The 17,328-nt window shown below is 51.1% G+C and overlaps 4 protein-coding genes across 4 annotated transcripts; 1 reads left to right on the top strand and 3 right to left on the bottom strand.

The window, feature by feature from the left end:
* Window positions 1–224: 224 nt before the first annotated feature.
* PV10_04613 (uncharacterized protein) lies at window positions 225–4,965 on the bottom strand. The gene has a single exon (XM_016369186.1). The coding sequence runs from the start codon at window positions 4,464–4,466 to the stop codon at window positions 591–593; it is 3,876 nt and encodes a 1,291-aa protein (XP_016224974.1). The 5' UTR covers window positions 4,467–4,965; the 3' UTR covers window positions 225–590.
* A 1,720-nt stretch (window positions 4,966–6,685) lies between these two features.
* Window positions 6,686–9,187, top strand: PV10_04612 (uncharacterized protein; the record flags this gene model as incomplete). The annotated part of the gene is made up of 1 exon (XM_016369185.1): window positions 6,686–9,187. The coding sequence occupies one exon, from the start codon at window positions 6,686–6,688 to the stop codon at window positions 9,185–9,187; it is 2,502 nt and encodes an 833-aa protein (XP_016224973.1).
* Window positions 9,188–9,570: 383 nt separating this feature from the next.
* PV10_04611 (uncharacterized protein) lies at window positions 9,571–13,316 on the bottom strand. The gene is made up of 2 exons (XM_016369184.1): window positions 12,650–13,316; window positions 9,571–12,596 (listed from the first exon to the last, which is right to left on the bottom strand). Exons 1-2 carry the CDS (start codon window positions 13,085–13,087, stop codon window positions 9,870–9,872), a joined length of 3,165 nt encoding a protein of 1,054 aa, XP_016224972.1. The 5' UTR covers window positions 13,088–13,316; the 3' UTR covers window positions 9,571–9,869.
* A 358-nt stretch (window positions 13,317–13,674) lies between these two features.
* PV10_04610 (uncharacterized protein) lies at window positions 13,675–15,768 on the bottom strand. The gene has a single exon (XM_016369183.1). The coding sequence runs from the start codon at window positions 15,653–15,655 to the stop codon at window positions 13,721–13,723; it is 1,935 nt and encodes a 644-aa protein (XP_016224971.1). The 5' UTR covers window positions 15,656–15,768; the 3' UTR covers window positions 13,675–13,720.
* Between the last annotated feature and the right edge of the window lie 1,560 nt (window positions 15,769–17,328).

The raw sequence follows: 17,328 nt of genomic DNA, 5'->3' as shown, positions 1-17,328 counted from the left end.
GCAAGAACAAACAATAAAAATGTTCGAGGAAGGAGCAAACGAGATGGGAAGGAGATCAGCGCGGGAAAGAGCGAACGAGCGAACCTGATCCCCGCAGTGGGTAGTGGATCACGTGCGAGTTCTAGTTCTAGACTTTTGTCGACTTGATGTCGGGTTTTATATTTCCGAGGTGGGCTCACAGCTCACAGCTCATACCTCACAGCTTGTTCCATATTACAGAACTTTTGTAGACTTGATGGTATATCATATTGGAGACAGTATGCCACGGCCTGTGGCAACATCGGAGTATCGACTGGGACCTAATTGTAGCAGTAACCGCGACAGTACCTCGATGGCCAGTCGTCCATTCCCTTTCCATGTCCCAGCAAACATTCCCAGACCGCTCGTGCGAGCGGCATCCGAACTCTTTGCCCAAGTTCTCATCAACTCCAAGCATGACTGCGTTGTTCGTTACACCGAGAGGAAAGCGTGTCGACTGTCACCAGATCGACAAAAATACGCCGCACTCCTCGCCAAACCCGCCACGCTTTTGCATTATAAATCTGTGCTGGATTGCTCCAAAGAAATGTTCCTCTATTTCGTTCCCCTGACTAGACACTGACCTCCCCTTCGTCGTCTGCTTCCAGAATACCATTATTTGGCAAGGCTAAGTGTTCCTTGCCGTGTTCGTGCCCATTTGTGGTCTCCATTTCGTATTCTCGTTCTTGGACGTCGCTCGACTTGATGTCACTTAGGATTCGCTCCAGATACGCTTTGACTGTCCTGAGGCCGCGTAGGTAGCCGCGGTCCACGTCGAGCGGGTGTGCAGGAGGTGCTGCAGCATTCGCAGGGATGGGATCCTCGCCCGTCACACAATTGGCGAAATCAACAATCTTGATTTCGATAGGAGGCGGCCATCGTTTGCCTTCCTTTTTCTTGCTTTGTGCAATATCGATCCCGTTGCGAGCCGCTTCTTCCGCTTCACGAGACTTGTGGGGTTCGGCATCGTAAAACATCAAGAGGCTGCTTGCGTAGAATCGGTAGCCTGGCAACCTCCGTACCATGCTTTCTAGTTTTGAAACCTTCTGGAGAAGGGTTGGGATATGCTGTGCGACGCTGTTATAACTGATGCCATCGTACAGGAATCTAATCAGCGCATCTCGAAATTCTCGCCCTGCTTTCAGATCTCGGCCAAAATACTTGTCTTCGTACGAAACCTTGCCAGTCTTGGCATCAAAAGTTTGCATGCCGCAAATTCGCACCCCGAGTTGCTGGGAGGTTGTTGTCTTGCACTTTCGACGTTGCGAGTCCCTTTTTTTCTTGCTTGCCTCAATTCCATACTGCCTCGTGCCCATCTTCAGATCGAGTACACACGGCCGACCCATTCCACTTGTGAGATCTTCCATCAAGAGGAAGTACGCAACCCGATCTCCGGAGTTTGGAGACTGTGCTTCCTTAGGATTCAGCGGTACATCAATCAAGGGACTTTCAAGAGCCTCTTGATCATTGTTCTCGGGGATAGGGGAGACGCCATTGAATTTGCGGTCTTCTTGCTGCCGGAGCCCCTTCTCGTCTTGCGCTTTAAGGTCTTCTTGATCCATCGTGAAGACGTCAGCACCTCCATCGGCTCGACCATCTGTGGCGTAGGCTTCATCTTCAAAGTATTCAAGATTGGGTTCCTGGGTCTCACTAAGGGAACCTCTTCGACGCCGCAGACCCATACCAGAATGGCGCCTCTTCATAAGTGGCTTACTGTCGACATTGGAAGACCTATCACTCCCGGTGGTGCGGACTTTTTCCAGGGTTTTCATCTCGCTTGCGTTGGATGCTGAGGATGAATACGGACCGCTCGAGTTTTCTTCTACATGTACCTGTACTTCCGACAGGTCTAGCTTGGTGGAATTCTCCTTCCGCACAAGCCTTGGCGTGTTCCTTGGTTCCGACTTGAGGGCTGTCCCGTCATTCGATGGGACCGTGTGTACGGATAGATTGCTTCTTCGCCGAGATTGGTGGCCGTAGGAAGTTGAAGTCTTCAGCCTCGGCACCGTTCCAGGTGACGGCCCATGCCGGCGATAGTACTGAACAGGCGGCGGCCCAAAGACCTCACGTAGGATCTTCTCCTTTAGCCCTTCATTGACCGAGGTATTGCCCCAACTATTTGCATGCTCTGGGAGCGCTGGCCGCAGTGGAGATCCTGCCAACCCTCGCTTCTCGCCAAATCTGCCAGGTGTCAGGTCAAAGTCTTTGCTTATGCTTCTGCCATGACTAGGATCGGCACTCCTAGGTCTCTCAGGCAATACAAAATAATCTGAGGGTATGATATGCTTGTTCTGATCGAGAATCACCTGGGGAATGCTGCCGATTTGTTGTGAATGGCTCACTATTCGAGTTTGTTGTGCGGCAGCGATCTGGGACCTGGTAGGCTGGTCGACTGTCGGGGAAACAGTTGTCGCTTGATCGAGACCACTGCTGTTCCCGGAACTCTTTGTAGAATTGGCATCAGGGCCAAGACCCTGCTTGGGCACTTTAGAAAAGGTGACGTTGAGCACTCCGAGGTATCTTGGCAGGAACTTCAACATGTCTGGATGGCGCTGTTCGATGTGTTCATAGAATTCGTTTTCTCGGTTGTTCAATTGCTTGCAGACGGCTCTTTTGGAAAAGCGGAAAATGGTCGAATGGCCACCCACTTGATGTTTGTACGGCTCTAAGATGACCTTGGCTTTAGTTTTGGAGATTGGAACCTCGCTTGGCTTTCTCCTTGGTACGGTGGCTTGGGTTGGAGTGGTTGACATATCATCGTCCGTCTGACTCTGTTGGGCAGATTCATCACCAGATTCCAACTCGGACTCGGAGGCACTGGATATGGCTGTGGAAGCTTCCTCCTCTCCCGAGACTTGAACCATGTCGGAGCGTATCTGGTCCACGGGTTCATAGTTACCATGGAATATTTTCTTGTCGTTTTTGGAGACAACAGAAATATCAATGTGTTCAGCGATGCGAGGTGCTTCCGATGTTCTTCTTTCGCCAGAGATGACAGACTGTAGGTCTGTGTGAGCCTTTCTGGCCGCCGTAGAATCAGTTTCGCCAGGGGATGTGAACTGTTCAATCTCTTCCGGAGACGGGCCAGGATGTGGATAATACACTGCCGCTGAAATGTGCTCCTCTTCATCTTCGCGAGTACCTGAGCGATCGCGGGAGGTCGATTCCTTTATCTCGCTGCCGGCAGATGGCACCTTTGCTCTATTGATGCCGCGGATTTCTTCAAGCAATTTCTGAGGTACTATGGGTCTTTGAGCAATATCATGTTGACGGTAGTAAGGATCGTGACTCGGCTTTTTCGACGAGGCTGTATCGGAGTCCAAGGGTGCCGGCGGTTGGTCGGCTTCTCTAGCTATGTTTGGCGTGTCGTCTCCCACGTCTTTCGAACCCCTACGGGTGGACCGACCGAAGAGCGTGTCCTTGACGGTAGGACTTGTGGGACGAGAAGATGAATGTGACTGATCCTTACTCGGTCCGAACTGAAGGAGACGATCGCTAGAAAATGGTGTTGGTGACTTTGAGTCTGAGCGTGGATCGAATATTCCCATCATGTGGCTAGCTTTCCTGCTACGAGCATTTCCACCGGTCTCTGGGTTTTTGACCGTAGCTTCGATGCTTTTCTCGACGTGAGCTCGACCACGGCTTAGACTACGTTCAACCCGGGGACCTTCCGACAAAATGGCTCGCAATGATGTTGAAGCGTCTCCGTGTGGTGGTGGTTGAGCGACATCGTTGCCAGCATGAGGCTTTGGGTCTCTCGAAAAGCGTGATTGATGAAGATGCCTATCCAAGGATAGGTCGGGATGGGAGTCTTCCTTTGTTGGCATTTTTCCACGAGAGACATGGAGCATTGGAGACCATGGTTGAATATCTGATGCAATCCTTCGGAGACCTTGGACAGGGCGGGCGGGCGACTGAAAGGGAGGGATTTCAGACTCTTGCTCAACTGCAGTGGTCGGGGCCCGCGGCGACCATTCAAAGGTGTTGGGTAGGTCGGTTATGAGAGACTTGGAGGTTTCTGGAGGAGGGAGAGGGTGAGAGATGATGGTGGACATGGCAGGAGGTGCCTTCCGACTGAGGTTAGAGGAAGGCGGGGTGTTTATACCTTCCCTCGGTGAGGAAGTGTCATTGTGGGCCGGAAGGTAGTGATCAGCGAAGATGCTGTCTCGCTCCGACAGGTGAGGGACGGGGTCCAAATAAGTGGCAGCACGGTGAGGTCTATGTCGAGGGCTTCTTCCGCTAGAAGTGTATGAACTGGAACCTTTTTGGGTGCGCGAGATATCAATTGGCTTTGCACTGAAGGATGGGGCGGAGGAGGAAGAGGAGGAGGGCGAGTGCCCGGTGCCGGGTGTAGTGTCTGCGCCGGCATTTTGGCGGAGGGCTTTTGAGTGTCCATTTACCGTGTTGGCAGGCGCGGACGTCCTTCCGGCAGGAGAGCTATTGGACATGGGGAGGACATTGGGCAAGTCGGTGACAACAGGGGGTAATTGTGCGTGGAACGATGATTCGCTGGGAAGGGCTGTTGGAAGGATGGAAGGCTGTCGTGACAGGGGCGAGATAGTCGCGAGTCGTCGCCAGATAAGGCTGGAGGGAGGGATGTGGTGTGAGAAGCAGGGTCGAGGTGAGGAGCGGTCAAGGTGCTGCGTCTGCTTCTGCGCCTGGGTCTGGGTTTGGATTGCGTGGATTGTAGAGTGAGTGGTGCGGTGAGGACAACAACCGGGAGAGGTGACAGAACCTGGCCAGGGCAAGCCGCAGGGAATGATGTGTGGTATCACGACTCAGTCTGGTCTGGTCTGGTGGTCTTGCTGGGTGCGGACGGCGATTGAAGCGAGCACGTGGAGGAGTGAGAGGCTGAGTAGGTGTACCTGGTTGTGCTGGTTGAGAGATGATGAATTGAATTGTAGGTTAGGATGAGGGGACCGTTGGGTGGCTGTGGACGGGTGTCGTGGGTAACCTCTGGTCCGTGACTGGTGAGGAAGACTGCCACTCTGCCACTCTGCCACTCTTCCACTGTATTATGACTGGGAGGGTGACGTGGTGGGGATCTTGGGATCCGGAGGGAAGATCCTGGGCACCCGGAGAATTCTTTTCTTGTTGTGGTTCGAACTTGGCCTTCTCCGTTAGGAGCCTCGTGGAGCCGTGGTCAATAAAATGGTCAATGCTTGTTAGTGACCTGCCGTTTTTATTCAGCTGTCAATTGATGCTGTGGTAGGATGTGCAGGATGGAATTCGAGAGATAAGATTCTACCACAAATTGAATTGTGTGTGATACGAAGACTCAATGGTCATGATGAAGAAATGACGTGCAGGGCGTCATTCACTATGCCAGGGCAGCCGGGATTTGATGGTGAGCCTCGAGAGAGCCAACGGGGTGCTAATAGTGCCACCTACAGCCAATTACCTACCCATTCACGCTCTGTCTACCCCCTTCATAGGGCCTGTCATTATCATGAAGTATTATCCTTAGACATCATGATCCTCTAAGTGGCAGAAGGCCTCCCAGAGCTTTGCGTGCTGCGGGCGCAACACGGGCTTGTCTCTTACTGAGAGTCGGCTATCTTAGGTACCGACTAAGCCTCGGGCAGTTAGGTACTCTGGTGTGCTACCAGCACCTGTGCTACGGTGCCTGGCTCATCGTTATTCACTCGTCAATTGCCGCCTATGCAAGGCTTCGGGGGTTGCGATTATTGCCTATGATGGATTGTATCCTGAGGGGACTGAAGAGATACAATACGAAGCATGACACCCAATTTCCTTTCCAAGTACCGTGTTATTCAGAATATCAACCCTACAAGCCTCATCAATCACTCTTCTTACGACACGTCACTGCACATGTGATGAGATGCCTTCTCCGTCCCATTGTCATTACTTCATCTGTCCTCAGTTTTGGTCTCAACGACTCTCATTTCCTCATTTCCTCTTTTCGTTTCTTCCTTGTCCTCCTGCATGCCCAAAGCCAACAGCCGAGCACCGGCGTTTGCTCCTTCCTCGCTCCCATGCTACACATTTCCCACCAATCTTCTATCGTACTTTTCCCACGTTTCTCACTCTGCATATCTCACCTACAATCCCAACAGGCGAACGGGGCCTCTAGGACAGATAGTGCCCAATGCTATCCCTGAGAAGTCATGGCTGCATACCCGCTGTTTTCGGTCCGGAACGCCGCCCCGTCAATTTTGGTATGACTAGGAATGCAACCAAGGCCCTCAGTTTGTCGTTGTAGTAGCTGCTGGAGACAGAGCTCCACTGTCAGCGCCGTCGGAAGATGCTTTATGCACTATCTCGTAGCGATTATGTATTCCCCATTTTGTTAGCAAAACACACCGTACCTATCATGTCACGGAGTGTGGTGTTTGTCGACGTAGACAGATACGATCTCGTATGCCTTTTCAAACCAGTTTCGTACAGCAAGGCAAAGTCGTAGAAATACATCGCCACCTTCTGTGGTATTGCTTTGCCTCCGTGGCCATGGAGGAAGGACATTGTCGTCGTGCCTTCCTACCCACAAGTCAATCACGTGATATCGCGACTCTCTAGTCACGTGCTAATCCAATCAACGCGTTCATGTGCACGCGTCCACATAATTAGGCAGGCATGATGATCCGTCCTCACCTCGCCACAGAGCAAACATTTGTTTTCTGGAAGCGATCGTCCGATTGACTTGAAAATGCCGTCCGAGATCGCCGACTCAGACGATGAGCCAGAATTCAACTCGCCTCAGAAATCAGATGTGAATTCAATGCTTGACGTTCAACCTCCCTCAGTCGCGCCAGCCTCTTCAGCAATTGACTTTGACCAATTTCTGGACACAACTCAACATCTATCGTCACTGCCGTCTCCATGTGGCGAGAATGCCAAATATGCAACTAGTAGCACGGAAAAAATCATCAATGGAATTGACATCGCTCATGATGTGCTGAATGCCAGTTCAAATCAGAACTCTGTGCCCACCTGGCCCGGAAACTCAATCGACATGATGCTAAATTCACCAAGATCAAAGTCCGTAAAGAGAGCACGCAGCACATTCGTTGTGAGCTCGGCCACCACAGACAGTGCACTCGCAAAGTCCGCAAGGAACAAAAGAACCAAAACCCATGGCCATCAACCCAGCATGGACTTCGAAGACGAAAGAAACCAAATCATGTCATCTAGAGTGCCTGAAGCAAGAAAGCCTACTTCTGCAAATCAGTCTTCCAACAGCTCTGAACGTGGCATCAACGGTTCGCTAGAGATTGGGCCGTTCCAGGACAGCTTATATGCCCTGAACCCTGCCGGCATATCAATGCAAAGACCCAATTCATTGCAGAATATGACTAGTATGGCTTCCATGGGAGGATACCAGTCAATCAACCTCGACTATCGAGGCCTTGTGTCGGGACTCGACATCAATACGAACCCCTTTGGCTCCGTGAGTCAAGTCTCGCTCGATGAGGATCCGAACCACGCGGAAGGTCTACATCAAAGCAACCAAGTCTTTGACCCTGCCTGCAATGCGCAAGGTGAAGACAGTGCACTGGAGAGCCCCAAGGATGGTGCACCACCGATATTTCATTCTTCTCAGGACCAGCAGATAACCGTCGATCCTCGTGAAGTGGTGAAAGGTGACGAGGCTCTGCTCAATACGGAGAACGAGACATCGGATACCCCAACAACGGCAAATGAGATATCACTCCCAGAGCCGATCATAGCTAACGACGACAACCAGCAACCTAAAAAACGCGGCCGCAAACCCAAAGGCTCACGACTATCATCTAAAGTCACTGCACCTCTGCATTTAGATGACGAAGTCGATGGGTTGGAACTCCCCGACTTAGAGTTGATACGAAGTAGAAGACAGGGCACAGTGGAATCTGTGTCTGCAGCCTCCCATGCATCCTCAACGGGCAAGCAACCCAAACGGCAATCGAAACGAGTCGCAGAGCAAATGAATTCACAGTCTTCTCCAACCAAACAACCTACCAGTGAACTACACCTCAGTGACGAGCACGTCATCGGTCTGCCTAAAGAAAGTTACAAGCCACGTCCAACCCGATCACGGGCTAAGAAGACCCAAGAAGAAACAGAGGAGCAGGATTGCCTGGAAATGAACAATCTAAATCAGATGTCTACCAGAAAGATCGACGTTCAAGACGATGCTCAAGAGGGAAAGCTCGACCTAGATGGCGACGCAGTCCCAGAGCCCACTCCAGCAAAGCCCTCTGCCAAAAAGGGGCGCAAGAATAAAGTCAAACGAGCCAAAACATCTGCTGCTGCACTCCTGAAGAAAGCAGAGCCAATGCTGAGCGAAGGAGAAGAAGATGTCGTCTGGATGGATACCAAGCCTGCGCCAGTGAAACTGGACTTGCCACCTGATCTCAAGATTCTCAAAAAAGATGAAATTGAGGAAGAGAGAAAAACTGACCAGCTGAAGGGAAACCAGAAAAAGGAGCACACTTCTTCAGACGTTGCAAAATTTTCCATCCTCCTACCCGCGGCAGCAGCTGAAGACTCCATTGTTCCCGACCTTGCAGCAATCGCACTCAAAGCCGCGCCTAAGAAGCGTGGTCGCAAACCAAGGAAAGCTCAACCAGAACCAGCGGAACCGAAGAAAGCGCCCTTATCCGATGAAGTTGTTGTCGAAGACGAGGAACAAGATCCAGAACAAAGAGACAATCGCGAGGATTCCGACGCTGTGACCACGGCGAAACGGCCCGCTCTGCGTGACATCTCCAGCAACATGCCGCCGACGTCGTCACGCAGGCCCTCGGACGTCAAGGCTCCGACAGTATCACCACTGTCATCTGTCGAACCCGAGCAGCAGCACGACCCTGGCAGCAGATCGATTAACAATATCAATTTGTCACCCACCAAACCCAGTCCCAGCTCGCCTACTGCACAAGTGACACCAGTGAAGACGACTGCCAAGGGACCGACACAGCACTCTCCGATCAACCCACCGACGGCCACTAGCGGCCGCGGACCCAAGGTCCTCTACCGGGTAGGTCTGTCGCGCCGGCAGAATATTCCAAGTCTACTCAGCCGAGTGCAGCGTGACAAAGAGCCGCCTAAGATTGTGGTGCGCAAGGAAAAGGAGAAGAAGAAAAAGGAGGATAATGGCAGTGATGACGAAAGACCAGATCCTACGACCATGAGAGACGGGGACGGTATGTTGATTGAGTGGGGAGATTGAGATCCAATGTGTAGGCCAGTAGCGGAGGTCCGAGAGGCTCGCACGGGACCATTGTCAGGGGGCACTGGTTACTGCTAGGGTTAGGGGACTGATTGACTGACTGACTGACTGACTGACTGGCGTGGTCCTTGCAAGAATGGGTTGTGTTTCACCGATGTGCTTGCACGAGATATAGAGGTGATGATGATGATGATGACGACGACGACGGCCATGACCGCTGGGTGATAGATGTGTCAAGAAAAAGGGGGAGAAGAGAAGGGTTTTCAGACTTTGTTGCAATAAGAGCAAAGCAGTAACAGAAAGAAGTGTGGTGGGCAGTAGCAAGAAAAAGTCACAGCAACCACTGTAGTAGTTAATCATGATGATACCCCCAACACACAAGATGAAAGAAGATGAAATGTTATTTCATCTATACATCGAGAGAAGGCGACGCCATGTCTTGCCTCACCTCCTCTCGCGTAGCATAGCAAAGGTAGCATAGCATACAAGACACCACCCGATCCTTATACAGATAACGCAAAATGCTAAAAGACCAGAGACACGCATGCACACGCATACAGGCACGTATCTCTCCATACCTCCATACGTCCAAACCTGCATGCACCATAAAATCATAAACCTCTTCCCCCTCCCCCATCATCATCATCATCTCTCTCTCTCACTCTCTCTCCTTCTCTCTCCTTTACGGAACATACAACCTCACAAACCCATGTACGGACCTGCGACACGTGACACAATTCCCGAAATTATTCAATGCCAGACTAATGCGACAATCTTCACACACGCAAAGACATCGACATGGCCAAGCAATAATGGTTCTTGCGGCACTTTGACAAACGACGCAAGGCGGTCCGGCCTGTCGATTCGCCTCGTCTTCAATCGTCTCTGGACCTAAAGCACGAGGAGCAGGGGCGTGTTTCTTGCGACGGCTGAGGATTAGAGATTCGAGAACTTCGGATTCTTCCATTGTGGTGAGCGGGCGGGGAATGTTGGGTTGGTTGTTAATGTTGCTGGAGGAGGAAGGGGAGGGGGAAGGTGTGTTGAGGATGGATGATATGTCGTAATGAGAGGATTGGTGGTTCGGGTTGAGGGTTTGGTTTGGTGGGCGGGAAGGGTAGGGGAGGCGGCCGGCGAGGAGGACGCGGGCTCTTTCGCTGTCGATTTCTCTGCGATAGCGTGATCGGGTCATGATTCCTGAGGTTTGAGACGCGGAGAGATGGGAGGCGAGGATTCGGGCTTCTTCGCGCGTTTGTTTGTCTGGTGGGTTTAGGAGTCTGGCTAGAGTTGCAGCATCAAGCGGGGAGTCGACTATATCTGGAGTGGATTGTCGGTTGGCGATGCCATCAAAGGTCCAGGTTGGACCAAAAGCTGATTGGGTGGGAGTTCGTTGGCCTTCTGGTTCGGACTCCCACGCATGTTCGTTGTCGCCCTCGCCCTCACCGGAGCTATCGATACTATCGTTTGTTGTGGTGGCCATGGAAATTACACTGGTTGTGTCATCAAATTCATCTCTTTCGGGAGGTTCGTAGTCACCACTTTCATCCTTGGTGCCAAACCAACCGCCAGACTTCCACCATTCGTACATCTCAGCGTCAAGAAGCTCATCTATCTTCTCGCTGGATTCAGGTGCTAGCCAATGCCGGAGACGCCGTCTCATCCCTGGCTCGATATCGACATGCTGATGCTCGGCTGTGAGTAGGATACCATCTTCGGTCAGAAAGCAAAGGTCGAGATCGTGTCCGTGGTTTAAAGACTCTTTCTCCTGTCTTGCCTTTTTCAGCGATCGACCCACGAGCTTTCTCAGCCATCTGGGGCGTGAAGTGATTCCCATATTGTCCAGTGCAACGCCTAGTCCAAAGCTTACATATTGCGCCAGCAGAAACAGTATCCCACGTGAATAGATCATCAGGAGATAAAAGCGGGTAGTTCGCTGTACAGCACCAACACCACCAGTACGGGGTGTCGGGTAGACAAAGGAATCCTTGCTGGACATTTCACCTTCCTTCTTCTGAAACTTGCGCTCTTTGGCAAACCCCGACTCCCACACGCCGCCTTTATCGGTTCCGCCAGGGCTGGCTGGTGGCAAGCCATATTCTTCCAGGATTTGGAATTGTTGATTTTTGGAGAATGCCCCATGCTGGTCGTGACTTGCTTCAAACTCATCGAGTCTATCTTCTTCCAACCATGTGAACTGCCGTACTTCAACAGATCTTCCTTCATTTAAGAAGACTGCCTCTGAGGCCGCCGTAAGAGCCGCGAAGCCTATTCGAAGCAGGGCGGTATAGAAGTCTTCGTTCCAGCGAATGTTAATCCCTCGTGTTTGGACCGCTGCCTGCAGGTTGTGATGAGCAATGCGGAAGCGTTCTCTGAGGCTTGAAGGCTGAGGTATGTGTGGATTCGTCCCCAAAGAAGCAGCGGTAAATGTCAAGGCAACCAAATAGATACCCAAGCAGACAAAAATCCCTAGAAGGATGCAGATATGGGGGAGGAAGCCAACGATGGCGACGGTTGGGAAATGTAAGAGGCTTCTAACAGGTCGTTCATCGCCATCCTCGCCGCTGCGTACCATCATGCTGGTTGTCATGAAACCCCAAACGAAGGACGCCATGAAGGCAATACCCCATATTCCTGTATTAATTAGTCGCCATTGACGTTGTTTGCCCAAGACAGCTATTATATGTGATGAAAGTGCATTGGAGCATGACAATAACGTCACCAAGAGTACTTCGACTGGGACGTTGATTCTGTCTAATATGTGAGGTGAGGTGAGTGAGGCAGTTGCATCAGCAAGAGCCAGGATGGTGCCAGAAGCTGGAATGGTACCGGCACTTTCAGAGTTCGCAGAGTTCCCACTCGTCGAAGTTTTGTTGTCGCTGGTAGGTTTCCCGCTTCCAAATAGTCCAAGACCGAGAGTGTGAGATATCATGGTCTCAGCCTCTGCGAAGGCAAGTGAATGCTCAAATACAGACATGCCAACCTCTGTCATGGTGGGAATCTGCTGTAAAGAGCAAGAAAGACTTTCAGTGACATGTGAGAGACCGAGTTTGAGGAATGAGGGCCAGAGCAAAGAGAACGAGCCACGAGGAGCACGAACTTTTGGGCTCGGCCTACTCATACCAACAGCTGCACAGGCATCAGCATCAGTAGAGCGGAACAATATGGTGGATGAAAGTGTATGCAAAGAACCTCCATCGGTAGACCAGTCGAGGAGGCTATATTTATTGAGATCGCCATGTCGATAGAGTGAGAAGTCCGGAGAGGTCTGACATCGCATAGCCTGGAGAAGAGAATGGATCTGACTTGTCAGGAGTAAAATAGGCACTATACGTAGTGCAAGTCTCCTGGTCCAGTTGAGGTATAATCGATGTCTCGCCGCGCCATAAACGTTGACCCGATTAAGAATCAGAGCCTAGAAAGCATGAGCGTCATGTTCAATATTCGAAGAGTGTGTGAGTGACATACCAATGCAAAACATGTGAAGGACCATCTTGAAGTCAAATAGTGTAACATTCCCCAGTAGCTCTTGAATGTGCTGGCTTGGAAGGCTTCGGCAAAGAAGGCGGCCCAACTTTCGGCCGCCGGGTCTACCAGCGCAGGTATAACACCAGGCTGTGCTGCGGCTTCTGCCATTGCGTTGGCTCCAACAGCTTCAGGTGCACCCGCACCTCCCACAGACAGGAATGCGCCAAGTATATAATGATTCAAGAGGTGGACGACGAAGCGATCGAGGCGTGATACGAGCCGCAACGGAAGACTGTACAACTGTTGCGGGGAAGGGAGGAGGGAGGTAGAAAGGTTGCCGACAGCAGCCTTCCAGGCCGTCGAATTTGTCAGGGAAGATAGAGAACTGCCGGTATATTGAGATGTTGCCTGTAGAACAGTCGAGTTGACCGAGACCATATCTGGGTCTCCTCCCCGCAGCGGAGGGAAAGCGAGTGACACTCAAGTCATCGGACGGATATAATGTGATGGTGAACTTTCTCAAGCGATATGGGAGACGGGGGAGCGGCTGATAGCTCCAAAGGATGAGCCGCCTTCGATGAGTCGACAGCGGATGACACCGTCGAATATCGTCTGGTGGTATGGTTGTGAAGCCTTGACGACAAGACACTGGAAGGGTTGGATTCCAGGACACGAGATGACAACCTTGGAAGATCCCAAGTTGGTCCGGAAGAACGTCTGAGCCGAGATACCCCGGAGCGGATAAATGTTATTCCCGCTTATCACTTTAGCCTCGTATCACTTCAGCCTCGTGTCACTTCAGCCTCGTCAATCGACTTCATCTCTCATCTATTCAAGCCATTCTTAGTTTGTCAAGGTATATACTTATGTGGAACAGACTTCAATTAGTATAGGAATACGGCGCTGCTCAATTTCATTGTCTGGATTGCGTCCACATTTCTCATACAGGTCTTCCAGACTGAAAGTTGTGTATCACTTGACTCAACAATCGATCTCTGAAACAACCATAAAGTACAAATGCCCATCTCCCAGACGCTCAACAAAAAATCAGATGTCATTCGCATGCTATGTCTAACGCAAACCTGCCGCTTCCATCTCCGCATCCCATGTTCCAAGGAAACTACCCAAATCATCAATCGCGGCAGCAACATCAAAGGCATCATCGTTCAGTTCCATTTCATCTTCCCCCAAGTTGAAATGATTCACTCTCTGTGCATCTTGTTTTGCGGAAGACGATGCCGTCTGTTTGGACGACTTGATATCGTTTAGCGATCCCGACATTGACGCCTTGAGGATTCCCCGCGACGACGGCTCTTTCCCACCTTTATCCCTGATGACTCGGGTGCCTGAGAAAGATATGTCGACTTCGCCCTCCTGTGATATTTCTTGTACTACATTGTCCTCAAGGATCTTCTCATTCGCATTGAGGCTCTTAGCCGGCTTTGCGACCTTCATAGTCATCCTGATCGATGCGTGTGACGATGACGCTGATACTGTCTCTTCTAGGGCAAACGATGCTCTTTTCTTGTTGCGACTGGTGCGAGATTTTGTCGCTTTTGCAGGTGAAGACTTTGAACCTGCACCATACGAGGTCTTCTTGACCGTGCTCATCGCAAAGGGGGTGATGCTGTTGACCATCTGCTGCGTATTGAACTGTCTGGCAATGTCTGCCTTGGGTGTCACATCCGAGTCTTTCACCGGGACCTCTTTCGCTGCATCAATGACAGTACGTGGATGCTCGTCAGCTTTCAGAGCGGGAGTCATATTGCTTGCTCTCGTGTCTCCTGGAGCTTTCGCAGGTTCTGCACCACGATATTCACCAGCCAAGACCTCATCCACAGGTGCATTGGAAAGGTGCAACTCCGACAGCATGTCCCCATGACTCGATAGATTTGATATAGTAGATTGTTGTGGTAGTGGGGCAATAACTTGAGCGGAGGGTAGTTGATCTTCCGTCTCGTTGCAAGATGATGCCTTTGACAGTGACTGTTCGGTGTTGATCAAAGGTGGATTCTGCCTTTCCTCCAATTCTTCTCCAGGCTTGGTGGTGTCTGTGGGTACAATGTTGGTATATTCAGGTACATCCTCAACAGTAGGCTCAGGAAGTGTGTTGACTGCATCTGCATCTGCATCTGCCGGCGCTTCACCATTCTCCTGCTCTCTAGCTGTCACGCGACGGAATTCAAAGGCTGGTAAATGACTTGAGGCAGGTATCGTATGTAGAGATCTGCGCTTGGATGCAAGTATGGCAAACTCAGGACGGACGTCATCTGTCATAAGGCTAGCCCGTGTCTGCGGTCGCTGAACGGGCTCTTGATCTGGTTGGGCCTCTGCAGTCTGAATAACCTTGGGGTCATCTTCCAACACATTATGGATTTGGTCCAAGACAGGGAGGTCCGCGGGTAGTGGTGGAAGCGACTGGGCCAGGTTGACTACCTCGTCTGGTACCGGTGGGAACTCAATGTCAATCATTGGAGACTCCCATTTCTTTGTACGCCGCTGAACCGGCCCAGTTTGCGGCGTGGGAGATGACTGAGAATGACCATTACTAAATTGTCCATAGGCCTTGTTGGTCTTCAACCAACGCTCCACCTTGTGATCACTAGAGTGAACCTCTTCTTTGTCCTTGAATTGAACATTCTCCAGTGGGGTATGTGGTAACGAGGAGGGTCGTTGTCGAACAATCTTGCTCGTCTCAGGAATCTCTGGTTTGGGGGGATCGACGACCACATCTGCATTTCCGCGGGTGCTCCATGGGCTCTGCCAGTCGCCGGTAAATGGGCCTCTCAGCTGGGCAGTGAGAATGAAAAGCGGCTCTCCTCTCAGATATGAGATAGCATATCGTTCAATTCTCCTCCTCTTTGCAGCTCTTGCTTCCACACCATTGTCAAGCTCATGTGAGGCCTCGTGATAAACGATTGTGTCAGGGCAGATGGGATATTCTTCGGCTGAGACTGGCGGCACTGGCCTTGGATATTCGGGAGCTCTGGACTTGGTGATAGCCATTACAGATAGATGATTGCTCGCAGAGGAATATGGCTAGAGAACGTCAGAGACCAGGCATATTTGCAAGGCAGAACTGCCTAGGATGAGTTGAAGAGGGCGTCGAGGATCTTTAGGCACAGTGCGGTGGCTGCGTCTTTTGCAGCATGGAGCCTGCAGGTCTTGAAGCAGTCCAGGCGGCAAACGGCAAACTTCCCCCAACCACTTAACGCGTCGACGCGTTCCTCGGCAACCGAGCTTATTATGCATGTGCCCAGCCACTAGTACAAATCGAGCGCGTACCGATTGACGTCGCTATTTGTAGTCTTATATGGTGATGAGTGAGTACGGACTATACGAATATGCATGTGCGTATATGGATGGCATACTCGTCTCTGTGATATATCAAAAGCTCAGAAACCTGTCTACCTTTTGATATTGATCCGCCCAGGATCATCGTTTGTAACAATCAACAGACATAAACAAGTGCTTCAAATCTGATTATATATTCGAGTAAAATGAGATAAACATGAAAGCTTATTGGTATTAACTGCTAGGTGAAGTCCCCACTAGAAACAAATTTCATGTTCCCTTCCACTATAGCCCTCCTCCATTCCTTCTATAATTAAGTCCCATCAATGGCGAACTCCGTTGTATACTTATCCCTCACCAAGTTGATTCGTACCATGGCGTTCTTGGCCAATGGCCATTCGTCGTTGTCGTATGTCGTATTATCAAGTTCAGTTATGCCTTTTGGGTATTCTGTTTCGCCAAACGCCTTGGCCTGGTACCATTCCGGGACCTTATGCTCTCAGCCTGAACTCCGAAACATGCAAGACGCCTCTCCAACATATTTGAAATAAGCTATCATAGAGGAAAGCCAATCTCGCCGTTTCGGCATTCCGTGCCGGGAGCGACGGGTCCCATGTTGATCAACCCACCTTGATCACACATATAGAATGCTTGAGGGCCGTTGCAGAAGATGCTTCCTGATGGTGTACAAGGACCATCATTCTGTCGGATGATCTGCCCATCCACACACTGCATTCCACCAGCGACAGATCCCATATAAATATAGTTCGTCGAAGAGGAAGAAGTGCTCACACATTGTGAGAAGGTGGTCGGCGAATTGCAGGTAAATGTCCCAGGCACACAGTCTTGTGGAACAGCGGTCGATGACGGCGAGGTGATTGTGGTTGTGGTTGTGGTAAGCGTTGTCGTGGGCAGTGTCGTTGTGGGAGACAATGTCACTGACGGGCTGATGGTCGTGATCGACAATGTGCTTGTAATCATCGTGGTGGGCGTCGTGGTACTTGGCGAGCTGAGGGTTGGGAAAGTAGATTCCGTGCCTATAGTAGAGCTGAACGTCGAGGTGCTGGTGATGACTTCAGTCGGGGACATCGTAGTCACCGTTGGGGATACCGACGTGGTTAAAGTTGGGAAATCGTCGGCACTGGTTGTGCTCGTAAGACTACCTGTAGTTGTTAGTGTTGGATCAATACTTCCCGTTGTTTCGGCTCCGGTTCCGGTTGGGTCTGCTGTTGCAGTAGTCGAGGTGGTGATGGGCTCGGGGTCCGGCGATGTGGTTGACAGCGAGTCGCTCGAAGTCGAAGTGGGTTCCAGATCCGGCAAAGTTGTTGAAAGAGACTCGCTTGAGGTGGTGGTGGGCTCCAGATCCGGCAGTGTAGTCGAAAGCG

This window comes from Exophiala mesophila, assembly GCF_000836275.1.
Source record: "Exophiala mesophila strain CBS 40295 unplaced genomic scaffold supercont1.3, whole genome shotgun sequence".
NCBI lineage: Eukaryota > Fungi > Ascomycota > Eurotiomycetes > Chaetothyriales > Herpotrichiellaceae > Exophiala > Exophiala mesophila.
Note: the sequence above shows the minus strand (reverse complement) of the source record. Positions and strands in the feature narration are given on the sequence as shown.